Source organism: Cyprinodon tularosa, unplaced genomic scaffold, assembly GCF_016077235.1.
Source record: "Cyprinodon tularosa strain WSP-4 unplaced genomic scaffold, ASM1607723v1 ctg275, whole genome shotgun sequence".
NCBI lineage: Eukaryota > Metazoa > Chordata > Actinopteri > Cyprinodontiformes > Cyprinodontidae > Cyprinodon > Cyprinodon tularosa.
Window position 1 is genome coordinate 384,759 of NW_024038980.1, and position 13,580 is coordinate 398,338.

At 36.9% G+C, this 13,580-nt stretch overlaps 1 protein-coding gene across 1 annotated transcript; it reads right to left on the minus strand.

Annotated features, from left to right (window-relative positions):
• Positions 1-1,422: 1,422 nt before the first annotated feature.
• mvk (mevalonate kinase) lies at positions 1,423-13,517 on the minus strand. Its single transcript, XM_038290000.1, has 11 exons — positions 13,401-13,517; positions 13,137-13,304; positions 11,994-12,141; positions 11,602-11,746; positions 9,512-9,667; positions 5,892-5,995; positions 5,698-5,743; positions 5,439-5,529; positions 4,921-5,040; positions 4,681-4,834; positions 1,423-2,446 (listed from the first exon to the last, which is right to left on the minus strand). The coding sequence occupies exons 2-11, from the start codon at positions 13,212-13,214 to the stop codon at positions 2,295-2,297; spliced, it is 1,194 nt and encodes a 397-aa protein (XP_038145928.1). The 5' UTR covers positions 13,215-13,304; positions 13,401-13,517; the 3' UTR covers positions 1,423-2,294.
• Positions 13,518-13,580: the final 63 nt, after the last annotated feature.

A 13,580-nucleotide genomic window follows, 5' to 3' on the forward strand; every position in this document is an offset into this window, starting at 1 on the left:
AATTTATTGCAAAAATTTCTGAAGTGATCAGGCTTTATCTGTGAAAACCTCTAGACGGATAGATGGCTAATGGCTGCATGGTCAGACAGATGGATAAATGAGTAAATGTAACACTTAAAAACTAGAATCATATATGCATACTTATCCTGAAACATAGAATACTAAAGCTAAATCTCAGACGTCTCGGAGTCTGTGGAGGAACCTTGTAAAAGGAATTCTGTGACACTATCCTCACACCCTGCTGGCTAAATCGGACCCCTGCTTGCGACACTGGCCGCCCACCCCCTACTTAGCAAAGGGCAAATAGCCCCAGGAGGATCATCGAATTCATGATGACAGAGAAAGGCTCATGTTGGCCGAGGCTCCGTCATTGTGTTCCTATGAAAAACGAGAGGGACGATTGCTTAAATATCCCCCCGCTGGGGCCCCTTCCTCATCCGTCGCTGACACAGATATGAAATAAGAAATAAAAAACAGGCACTTACCATAATAACACCAAGAGACTAATGCTGAATGTGAATGCAGATGCACACACACCACCTATGGAGCTGTACACTGGAATCCCCTTTAGCAAAACCACCGGACATCAGTTTCATGATATCTTGTCAGCCAGGTCTAATTCTGCATTCAGGCTTAATGGCTCCTGACAAGTCTCTCACCAGTTGACAGGGGACCAGAGGGAATGTGCCACAGTGAGCAAGACCACTCAGCAAATTCACATTTAGCATTTCATTCCTCTTGCTTGGACTAAATGAATTATTCATCCTGGTTTCGTTTCCACAGATTTATACAGACAAAACTCTCTCAAACACTCAAATCTTAAATGAATTTTTTTACATACCACTCTCCTCACCCTCCCCCAGTGTGAGGATAGCTCACCGTTCCTACTGTATCTCTGAAAATCTGGCATTCTGACTTCTTATCCTTGACCCCCTTTTCTCACCCCCTCGGTTATCTGAAATAATCCCGGGCCCTCCTTAGATTCTATTCATCAGAGCAGAAAGAAGCCGGCACTGACACTGATACATGAAAAAAAATACCATCTGTGCCTCAGTCGGGTAAAAGGACTGACAGAAAAAGACAGAAACTATAAAAAGGGCTTCAAATAAAACTGACTTCATTGTGTCCCCTTTTGTCCACCCCCCCATTCTACCTTACCGCCCTCCTCAATGCCATTTCAATTGAAAAAAAATGTAGTGGTAATTAAATTCCAGCAGGGGTTGGGGGCAACTGTGCAGCAAGCAGAGAGGGGAGCAGCCCTGACATAAAGATGACACAATTCAAGGGGACAGAGGGGGCAGAAGCAGACAAGGGGTGGGTGTCTGGGTGCGTTTTTGTGACAAACTCAGTTTATTCACATACCATGTCAGATTTGGACTCTTCAGTCTTCACATTTAGAAAATAAAAAACGCAAAATCTGAAATGGTAAACAACCTCATCCAATTCCCACAATGACCTTTTCCCTAAATCAGGGGGTGTTCCAGACAGATCAGTCCTCTGCATCTGCGCCATTTGCAGCATATTTTGCAATGCTTAGGAGGATGAACGATTAAGTGGAGGAGAATTTGGAAAAGCTGTAGTGTGTCTGTCAGCACAAATGTGTAACTCAGAGGGACGCTGTTTGTTGTTTATTCACAGCACAGTGATGCTAATCCACATCCTCCAGAGAGGCCCCGCACGCCTGCTGTCCTCCTTTCTCCAACCTTCATTAGCAAAACAACACAACCTGTTAGTCTTTAACTGAAAAGATAAAACAGCCAAAAGAGTTGGTATCTGCAGGTTTTACTTGAAAATAAAACCGAACATAAATACAACTATATTTTTTGGACAAGTTGTTTATATTTATTCTTCCATGCATCAATTATCTGAATAAATGCCTTGTTTGGATTTACAAACATTCTTGTAGCTTTCACAGAAAATAAAAAATCAAGGTCATTAAAGCAGATTTTTTTTAAATTCAGAATTCCCAATTTAATATTAAACTAATCTATCTAAATATTAGTTTCAGATTCCTTTTCCTGATTTATAAAAAAAAAAAACATTTCTACCACTCTGCTGCCCTCTAGTGTTAGGCTACAGTTCTACATATGATTTTGCAAAGTTAAAAAAATAATAATAAACTTAAAAAACAATTAAAATTCAGTCAATACAATTGATTGTAAACAATGTTTTTGTTTTCTTTACTTGGGTAATCTCAAGCAACATAATTAGTTCAGTATATCACAGCTTTTCAGGCATCAAATAAAAGTCCAACAGTGTATGAATCAATCTTTGTTCTCAGCAACCAGTAGGCCTCAATACCGATTTAAAACCTCCAGAATTTCCTCTTTAACAGAGAAGGGGAAGTGCTGCTGCACACCTGGTCCACCAATACTTGTTTCCCAGCAGTCAAAGCCGCAGTCTCTCAGGTCCTTCACCGTACCCTGGACAGTCACTAAATCAGTCTCTACAAAAAAATATCAAACATACAGATTTCAATAAACAAGAAAAGTCAGACTGAGATGAGTCTGTGAGAGCGTGAGGTTTTATGGAAAACATCAGTGAAAGAACAGCATGAAGACCAAGGAACACAGCAGGTCGAACCAAAGGTTGGTTGTAAAAAAAATAATCTAAGCTTATTTGTGTTCAAACAAAGACCTCAAGAAGTATGAAACAACAATAGATCAAACGATTCCAAAAGAAGCCAAGATCCTGGAGGAATTGCTGACATACCTCAAGTGGAAAATATGAAAATATTTAATTCTAACTTGGAGTGTGCAGATCAAGGAAGACACTGAGAACTTCATGAAAATATATATTAAACCACAGGTGAAGACCAGTGGAAAAGCTTGTAAAAACACATTAAAAAAAACAACTTAATATTTTAAAAATATTAGATTGCATCCTTAGCTTTTAGAGGTAGAGATCAAATAAAATGAACACATTTTTCCTGGAGCTTTATTATAACGAGCCTCAGAGCAGGCAGATAACAGAGGGTTTAAAATAGCTGCAATTCAAAACAAAAGAATGAGAAGAAAAACTATTTGGTAATGTATTTAGGACATTTAGAACTTATTAAAATTCCACACGCTGCAGGCATAAACAAAGACTAAACACTCGTTCTGATTGGTTGGGTATATTACCTGAATGAGAACACATATGTAAGAGTTCACACTCACACTCTGCTCTCAATAATACTTCTCATTGTGAATTGTCTTTATATTTCTTATTTCTGAGAGAAGAATCTGGGGGAGCATTTGAGGAAAGTATACCATTCAAAATCAGGAGTTTTCGGTCATTTAAAACAATCAAACTGAATTTATTATTAAGAGGTGTAAAGGGGTAACAGACTGCATAAAAGTGATGATGAAAAAAGCATGGACATTTCAAGGCTGGCTTTAGAAACCCAAAGTATGGACATATTTTTTTTTGTGCATGGTTGTGTTAGGGGGAAAAAAAACAACCTCCCGTAATATTAGCACTGAAGTAAATCGATAAAGATTTGGGCTCATCTTGCAGCCAAGGGGAGAAAGAATGTTTATTTAGAAAATGTAAGAAGGAATTCAATTAAAAAAATACCAGGAAATTTGGAAAAATGAAAACTTTGCAACTTCTAAAATTACAAGCATACTTTCAAATCTACAATATCAAAAGGCACGACACCAATGTCTTGCAATAGCCTTCTTGGTTACCTTGAACATTTTTTTATCTTAATTTCTTTTTTTGTTGCTGTGAATCAGTAGAAAATAACAAAACTTGAAGAATCAAATCTAGGGCTTGATTATCATTTTGATCTGTATTATGTTTGAATCTAAATAATTAAAATGACATATTCTAAAGCCAGGGCTAAAATTTTTATTTGGTTTTTAAAGCAGCTACATAATTTAACAAAAAATAGCTTTTATATCACCCTCTTTTTTTTTTTTTTTTTTCTAACAGTATATGGAATTGATGTTCGGCCTCTTACTGCTGACCCAGAAAAAAATGACAGTGCAAGCACAGAACAAAGTGGAGTAGGTCAAGTTTTCCCAGGGATGAGGACAGATCACATCCATGACAGCTTTTGCAGGGAGTCAACAGCCAGACCACATTAGCTATTGCGGGCATTATATTCTAGCATTAAGCTTTTCAGAAAATTAGTTATCTTTTATAACCATACATTGAAAAAAAATGTGATTTCTTTAGATGGAATGATTGAGTAAATCAATAACGTATGCCTCCATCTTATTTACTGATTTAATTGGATGCAGCAGTGAGTGATGTTTTATGGCCAGATAACAAGCTGTTATAGAGAACAAACATTTGACAAACTTATAGAATGGTACTGTATGACAAGCACAATATTTGCTAGATTAAAGTTTGGTTAAATATTCACAAGAAACTAGATGGATTGCAAAGAACGAAATGGAGACTTTCATGTAAAGTAAGCTAACGTATAAACAGAAATGGGAGTTAAAACACTTTGGCTACTTTCATCTTCGTTCTTGAGCAGACTTTAATTTTTCACTCCTTTATATTTCAATATCTTTGTGGACAACTGAGAAGTGAATTTTGTAAAAACTTGGACCATCTAAAATGAGCTGTTATGACAGACAGACAGACAGACAGACAGACAGACAGACAGACAGACAGACAGACAGATAATGGTGACAGAATATGGATGGATAGATAAATAAATAAATAAACTATTTGGTAAATCACCTGGTCTCAGGAGCGTAATGCCACAGCCTCCTCCACCTGCTCCTGTAAGCTTGCTATGAAGCCCTCTGGCAGCTGTAACCTTGCACAATATGTCTAAAGAAGGATGTCCTACACCCATCACATTCAGATGATGTTGGTTGATGTCAATCAGCTCCTATGGAAATTATACAATCTTAGAAAAAAATACAGGCAATTGAATGATGACTGAATAAAAACATTTTAGCAAAAAGGAAAAAGCACCTCTAAAATATTATAGTGCTCTCCTGTGATAGGCTCACAAGTCATCTCTGTTAGGACTTTTTCACAGGTGCAAGAAATGGCATCAACTGAATCCAGTACAGGAATCATGATAGAAGGAAACTGCAGGAGAGGAAGAACCAAAAAAAAGACCAACAACACAGATTATACCTTTTGCAAAAAAGCTCTTTCAAAAGAAACATTTTGATGTGTTTAAAATGATTAAATACAAAGGCAATGACAGCACACAGGCAGCCTATTTGGCACATTAGCCTCTGATTGTGTCCAATATTGGCACAACACCGTGCAAGCCCAATCTCTGTCCGGGGCGGAAAGCTGCACACCTGCTGGTGTCACCAAGGCAACGGCGCACAGGGGTGCTGGCTAAGAGTTTAATTTTAATGTTTTATGGAGGCACTCAACCCCATGCCCCGGAGTATCGGCCACGCAAAAGCACTGCCTATTATATTAATTATAGTGTCGGCAAGTAACACACAGGGGAGGGAAAAACCATTTAGTACCTTGTTAATTTTGTCCTTCACCCTGGCAACGAGTACCTTGGTGCTCCGTGGTACTTTGGTGTTGGTGAGGAGGATTCTTAAGAGCGGCACCCTGGCAGTCAGAGAGATCAGAGAGAATCACAGTGTTCAGTCGTCTGCTGCTGAGGGGATGGGGGTGGGGTGGGGAGGTTTACAGACAAAGCTTGATTTCTGCAACTAAAAATGTATGATTTTCAAAAGGATTATTAATCAAAGAAAACAATAAACACGGTATCAGTACCTGCTCAGGGGTATTATCTTTCCAGCTAGAAATCTCAGCATACCACCTACATGAAAAAAAAAAAGAAATCAGCAGGTGGTTATATGCTGGTCTGTGAAGTGGTTGTAAAATATTAATAGTGTTTCTATTGAACAGAAGGGAGGAGGGGTAATGTGAAGTGTCACATGTTAGGTTTGACCCTTTTTTTGTCTCACCCCATGTTCCTACAGCGTTGTCTACTCCTGAGGGATTTCCATGGATGATCTTCTCCCCTTGAAAGGCCCAACTGTTGATGAGCTCCAGATCCTCTTGACACCATCTGCAGTCAGTTCACAACAACACAGGCTACAGTTAAACAAGAGATCCACAGGTTAACATTTGTGTGTTTAATCAAATAATTACAGAAACATTGCTTGCAATGGGATGTGTTAGACATTAGCTTTCAGATTAAGCTCAAATAAGTACTTGCAAATAAGCAGTTTTCAAATGTCTGTTTGATTTATTAGTGGGATAAAGAATTTAAAATATAGTCCCAATGTGAAAATAACTATAATCAATCATAGTTTTTGAGCAGCTTGGTTAAATTTCAAAAGCCACATCAAGCCTGAAATACTCCCTTACCTGTAGAATCAAGAACTCACTTAATAGGACTTAACCATGCAACACAAAGTAGGCCAAAAGATTGTCAACAAGAAATAAGGTCATTGATATCTATCAGTTTGGATAAGGCTAGAAAGCTATTTTTAAGCAAACATCAATTTGCAGATAAAGAAAATGCAGAACAGTGCTGAACTTCCTATTTGACGTAAACATGCTCCTTTCTGGTTAAACAGATATGATTGATCTGTGAAATGTAATTGTTCCCTGTATGTATGATGGCAAATAAAAATCGTATGCAACTGTTGTGAGTTGGGAAAATTAACGACCATTTTGGTTGTATGCAGATTTGAAATGTATATACATATAAATGTGTATACATATAATTTCAAATATAATATTACAAATTTCCATTTCATAAGGTCAAACTTGTCACTCCAGGCAGCAAAAATTTTCATGTACAGTATGGTTCTGGCACACATCACCTACTGTCTTACAACCTGGTCACAGGCAAATAAAACCTCACTAAAACCTTTAGAATCTCTTTACAAACAGACAATAAAAATTTGGGATTAAAAAAAAAAAAAAAACATAAAAATATCACCATTGTGACATTTTACTAAAACATAAGCTTCTAAGCTAGGAAAACTTCATCAAGTATGAAAACCTCTGTCTGTTTTACAAAATAATCCATGGTCTGTCATCCCCTCCACTCAGTCAGTTTGTGAAAATCGGGAACACGCCAACAGTAACATGAGGGTCGGCTAGAGGAGACTGTTGCTCCTCTGCGTAAAAGTGCTTTTAGTCAAAGAGCCTTTGCTGTTTCAGCATCGCAGGAATGGAACTCTGTCCCTCAGAACATCAGAGAACTTACAACATACACTATTTTCAAAAAGCGTCTAAAAAATTGTCTCATAACACATCAGTCATGTCAGCATTAGTTGAATGTCTTTCATTAACAAGCCATGCTGCCACTTGTGTCTCTGCTGTGTGTATGTATATATGTATGTATAATATGTATATATACATAGTTTAAATTTTTTATTCTATTTTATGAACCTCTGTAGTCCAGCAAAACTTATTCTGTATTTTTAAATCAGTTTTGAGGAGGTATAGCTGTTTTTATTTCTTTTTATATTTGTATTTTTCATTGTAGAATGCTTACTGTTGTGTTTTTTTTAGGTAGACAATTTTAAGATCTGTCCAGGTACAACAGATGAAAAATAGCCTTTTGGCTAATTATGGTGCATTTGCAGAAATGCTTTTTAATTTACACCGTCCCTGTCAAATGAATAAATAAAAACAAAAATTAAATATATTGTGAATTGTGATGATTGTTTTATTTTTATATAACTTTATATTGCATTTCCTTGTAATTGTCTCCAGGGAGAATTGGAAAAAGCAGCATTGGCTGCGGCTAATGGAGCACCAAATACATTAACCAACAATAAAGAAACAAACCTTTCCTGCAGTTGCTGACCTACCAAAATAACTTAAAGAGCACATTGATCACCCATCTAGGGGGTCATAGAAGAACCCACTACAACAACTAAAAGGTCAGAGTTCATTATTAAAAAATTAAGAAATACACCAGACAAAATGGCCACCATTGGAGAGTTTTTGGGGCAAACACCACTGGTCACCTGGTATTAAACTACTGCTTGATTCAGGGTCTGGAGCGAATTTGATGCTTTAGGATGAAGAAAACTTGCTGTAATTATTTGGAACCATGAATCCTGTTGTCTAGGAGAAACTTCTATAGCAGAATTTGTTTTGCGTTATGTAAATTTGTAATCCAACAGGCTGGTAAAACGCTCTTGAAAAGTCTCATTGCCATTCATCACAAATGCTTGATGTCAGTATTTATTTGTTCCCAAAACAAGTCATTCAGTATGAGTGGAAATTAATTGTTTTCTTTGGGTTAGGTTGGTTTGGGTAGCTCCTTTGCTCTTAATTAATTCCATCACTATTTAAAAAGTGTCTTACGGAATTCCAGAACTTCTCTTTGCAAAACAGATTTTCTTTATATGTTTGATATTGAAACTTGCTTTATGATAAGCATGGACGGTTCTAGAGAGGGACCAAAAGGGAGCCAGTGCCCCTGTAAAACTGGCCCTGGCCCCCATTATGGGCCCTATACTGAAGATTTAAAACTAAATATATTCCTTATAATGATACGTGCTGGCTAATTATTTGTAGGCAGTTATTTCAGATGAAAGTGTGGAACTTTGAGCTTTAGCCATATTGAGACAGGATCACAGTTTTGATCTAATATATCTGAGGATTTCAGAGCCGGAAATATAGATCAAACGAGGAATTATTGGCCTGTTTTTTATTTCTTTTTTTTCCCCTGCGGCCCCATAAAAAAAGGACCCATATTAGATTTGGTCTACAACCAACACTGATGATACAAAACATGCACATATGATAAAATAGGATTAAATCTGTGAAGGGGAAATGATTTGCTGAAACAAACAGACCTTAATAATCCTGCTTATTCCATGATTCAGTTAGTGTTTCTGTTTAACAAGATGATGATCAGATTTTAAGATATTCTCCCAAAAAAATACAAGGATATGTAAATGTTATTAAACAAAACCGGGAAGTGATGAGTACACTGAAAAAACTATTATGGAACCATTTTGGGAATTTACTTAATTATCTTTAGTAACTTTAACACAATACTTTCATATTAGCAGGGTAGGACATAAAACAATTATGTTAAAGTAATTAAATATGATTAAGTAAATGCCAAAAGCGGATGCATTATTTTTTTTCAGTGTAGCGACTCATGCACGGTTTGTTTTCTGCAAAGCTGATGTACTAAGTTTAAAAAACTAGTTTGAAAATATCTGAGGCATTAAACAGTGTTGCATTTACACACAGGCAATGTTCAGATTGTAACTACAGTGCTTACGGGAACAAGGGAAGCATTCATGCCTGGGTGTGCCATTACTGGTCAAAATGTTTCATTTGAACATAATGCAACAAAGTTTACTGAAAGTTTTGATCTTTGTAAAAGCAAAATTAGTCAAAGTAAAAACTGGAACATCTGCTCCCTCAGTTCCAAAACAGTTGCTTAAAGAAGCAACTAAAGGCAAACCTTCCAGGCCTTACTTTCAGTATACACCCCATGCACAACTTACACAAACTAGTTACAATGGTTACACAAAAAAAAAAACAAAAACAAAAACAGGAACTGTTCAATAAATAGAAAAACTCCAGACCCCGTTCTTACCTGGCAGTCTGCTCCCCATCTTTGAGAGGAGCGGGAATCTTTCCACTCACACAGAGAAGAGCTGCAGCTAAACACACAGAGTATGCAGCACTTGAGCCCAGCCCTGCTCCGGTCGGCAGCTCTGACCACACAGACACTGTCAGACTGGGCATCTCTCTAAAAACACAACAGGAAATAATAATTGAAGGGCTAGATTTGAAAAAACAAAGAAAACAAAACAAAAAGGAAAGGTTAAAGAGGTTACAATATCAGTAACAGTCAGACTGTATTTCAATGGTACAATGATAATGCAGTAAGCATTGGAATAATTCTGTTATTTCAGAGTTGTTGCTTTTAGGCAGAGGGAGAAACACTCTAAACTAATTGTCCTGTTCTGCTCTCAAGGGGAAAACTCATCCAGACTTGTTAAAATGTGCAGTGTGGCCCAGTGTCTGACTCTCATTAGTAGCCATCTTGTCAGAAATCCTTCACCTCCCTCTGACACAGCAGCACTGTGTCAGCGCCGATTAAACCCTACAACAACCTGCAGTTCTTATGTTCCCAACCATCTTCCCCGCTCACAGCAGCTGGGGCCGCAGTGTCTGCAAATCTGTCTCTCTTTAGCACCTTAACCTTAAAGAAGAGGGTTCTAATTCATCCATTTGACCTGCCCACATCAGTAAGGACATTCATTATCATATTAACGTTTGAGAGTAAGGAGGGAAAAACTGCAGACCTGCACAAGTGTTAGATCTGAAACAGAAATATAATATGGGAAAAAGATTAGCATTTCTGTCACTTGTTAAAGTTAACCTTATATATTATAAAGATTAACTACTGAGTAAAATATTTCAATACTTTATAAATTATAATTTAGCTGATTTTACTCATGAAAAACCTGTCTTGGTTTCATAAACCTCTACATAGTCAGTGGGCTTCAGCACGCTAAACCAGAAGTTTCCAAATTTTCCATACCATGGCCTCCTAAACCATATTAGCTTCTTTTCTTCATTATTCAATAACAATTACATTTGTTTAACGTAAGAACATTACTAGCATGTATTCAATACCGTATTATATTCCCACTACTTAACAAACTTTTAAACAGGGTTTTTAAGATAAGGACAGAATAAAAGAAAATTCAACATTTCAAATGTTTTTGTAAACAGAGGGTTGGTTTTGTCTACCAGCTCCACACATGTCCAAGTGAAGATGCAGTTTTGCTTTTAGTATTTATAAAGTTAAACTAGGCACAAACAAATAAATCATTTCAAAAGGGAAAAAGTATTTACTACCCAATTAGCCAGTTCTTTCATACATAGTTAGGAATAGGAAGGGGTTTGAAGTTTAATTTAAAATTCCCTAAAATTATTATCTGCTATGATGTATTATTAAGGAATATATTTAATAACAAGGATTAGAAAATAATATTATTTAAAAATCTATATAAATCTTTTTATTTTTGTGGGGTTTTTCCAAAAATTTACCTTAACTTTCTGAGACTACGCTTGCTCCCCCTGGTGGACCCTGCTTAGAAAACCACTGGGCTCAACATCAATCAAGAAGAGTAATGATTGGATAGACATCCAGATGACAGCCCTTAGCAGCTTCCATTAAGAGTGTTTGCCACAAAAGGTCAGTGCTACAGAAGCTGGTTAATATGAAAGTGCTATATCCAGGCAATTCTAAAAAAAAAAAAAAAAAAAAGGGATCTGTTTGCATGATTGCTGCAGATTCTACGGCTGCCAAATACTCCTCCTGCCAAACATTCTGTCCACCCTCCTTCACTATTATAAATAAATACAGAGAACAAATAGGGAGGACGGTGAACTTGTATAAAATGTTTCCTTTGACAAAAGACACAATCGGGAGCTAAGAAAAGTGGATGTCCTTGGAACATTTCACACTTGCAGATAATAAAAGCTTCAAATCATCACATTTTCCCTGCGGATACAGAGCATGGACATCTGCAACTCAGCCTTTCTTGGTGGCCTCTGCCTTTCTTGTCAACGGCAGGTATAAATTAAAGTAGAAAAAGAACAGGGTGAATTTTATGGGCCAGATTTACATAAAATGTGGAATTTATCTGAAGCACACTGGAAATACTTCACCCTGATCCAAAAAGTGATAGGTAGATGTAGAGGAAGGCTAAGGTGGCTGTAGTACTGCTGTCCAAATTTCCATTGTTCACACCCATAAATTCACGCAGTCTCTTCACTAGTTCAGGATCCAGACGTTGTACCTCTTCTTTTTTATCTGTTAAGAATATTTTGAAAAACAGAAGAATTTATTTAATCTCTGAGGTGTAGGAAACAGACACACATCATGTTTAGTAGTACATTTCTTCTTTAAAATGCTGGTAACTAGCATAATGTTTTCACAACCAAATATGGCTTAAAATATCCATGAAGGAATAAACTGTGAACAATCACCGTATGTTTATGAAAGCAATAATTGCTCTAAAGTGTCTGATAATGTGTCAGTGTGCTGCATCATTTCTTACCACTAAAACAGGGGATCAGCTGCTTTAGTTCGGAGAGCTCCCAGCTGACGAAGGTCTCGATATTAGGCAGCTTAATGGAAACTTTGCCATCATCTTTCGCCTTCAATTGCAAATATGTTCTCAGGTTTAAACTTACAGCAAGAGCCACCTGCAACATGACAATACATGTCAATTAATTCTTTGTTAGGTTCTACCATTACCATTTCATCCCTTCTTACCTAAATTTAATACCTATTTACTTACCTTCTTGTAAAAATCCTTATGTTTCCCATTGCCTAAGTATGGTTATATGAACAATCTAACCCAATTTACTGATGTTTTAAATCCAAGATATTTACTGGAATTCAATTGATTTTTTTTTTTCAAAGACTAGAAACAAATCAACAAAGGCATTTTTCCTGCATTTTACACAGCAAATTGATTGATTGACTTTTTTGATCTCACAGTGGAAAAATTTACTTGTTACATCAGCTCAAATAGTCAAAAAGAAGAAGGTACCATAGGAAGAAAAGCTGCATGGAGGTATATAAAGTATGTACAGCAGGTCCATATATATATATTTAACAGCTTATTTATTTTTTTTTTTTTTAAGCAGGATTATTATATAGGGTTATTGCACAGGGTATTTATATAGATGGGTATTTATCTATATAACTATTGCACTGGGTATCAAATATAAAGAAACAGGTTATTGCAAAGTAATTAGTAATTGACATACAATGCACAAGTTATTTCCGTTGTAGTATATACTAAATGATGTCATTTTGTAGGCCTACTCTATGTGAAAGATTTAAAGCGATGATAACTATTAGGTGTGATCACACAGACTGCCAAATTACATTTTCCCATCAGGGTTGGGCCATCCACCTAACTAAGCTCCACTCCTATATTATTTCAATGTTCAACTTTTGCAGAAGTTTCTGTTAATTTTTTCAACAAAACACCTGAAAGACTGCAGCTTGAAAAAGCCAAATGTCCTGATGGCTATAGCTGAAAATCATACTGAAATTGTGTAGGACAATTTTCATTAAAAACCATTTTACTCAATGCATAAACAAGAAACCACAAGGCTAAAAAGGTGTCCCTTCTTTAAAGCTTAGCGGCCTTTATTATGGTAGAAATTTAAATGAGTGTTAACATTACCTTCCCGTGAACAACAGCATGTTCTCCGTGGAGGATCGCTTTCCCGGGGGCAGAAATCAGACAGTCCCTCACCTGCATCTTCCTGCTGGTTTCCAGGCTGTGAAGCCTTTCCAAGTTCAGCTGTTCACTCAAAGTGTCACACTGACAGGCTTAGCTGTCGATAATCCGCTGAGGTAGCAGAAACAGGGCAGCAGTTTAAACCCACAGAACGTGCCTTTAATTCACAAACATCCGATTATAAGTATCAAACATTTAAATACTCACGACTGTGATTAAATCTAACTCTAACGCTCTGTACACCCCCAGCTGATAAACAGTTTACACAGATGCTCTACTCTACCTCCATCCCCAGCATCCAATCATTGTAGCTGCTACTTCAACACATTCCATTCTGACCAATCAGCGTCCGCACTCCACTTACCACGTGATGAGTTGACCAATCGT

Bases quoted from the DNA above. Each gene is read 5' to 3' on its own strand.
- mvk (XM_038290000.1), bottom strand. From the start codon at position 13,214: ATGCAGGTGAGGGACTGTCTGATTTCTGCCCCCGGGAAAGCGATCCTC. The intron at 9,668-11,601 runs GTGAAGTATTTC...TTGTGTTTTTAG, and splicing joins CTATCACTTTTTGGATCAGG to AGAGATGCCCAGTCTGACAG. The intron at 5,041-5,438 runs GTACTAAATGGT...CCTCTCCTGCAG, and splicing joins TGAAGGACAAAATTAACAAG to TTTCCTTCTATCATGATTCC.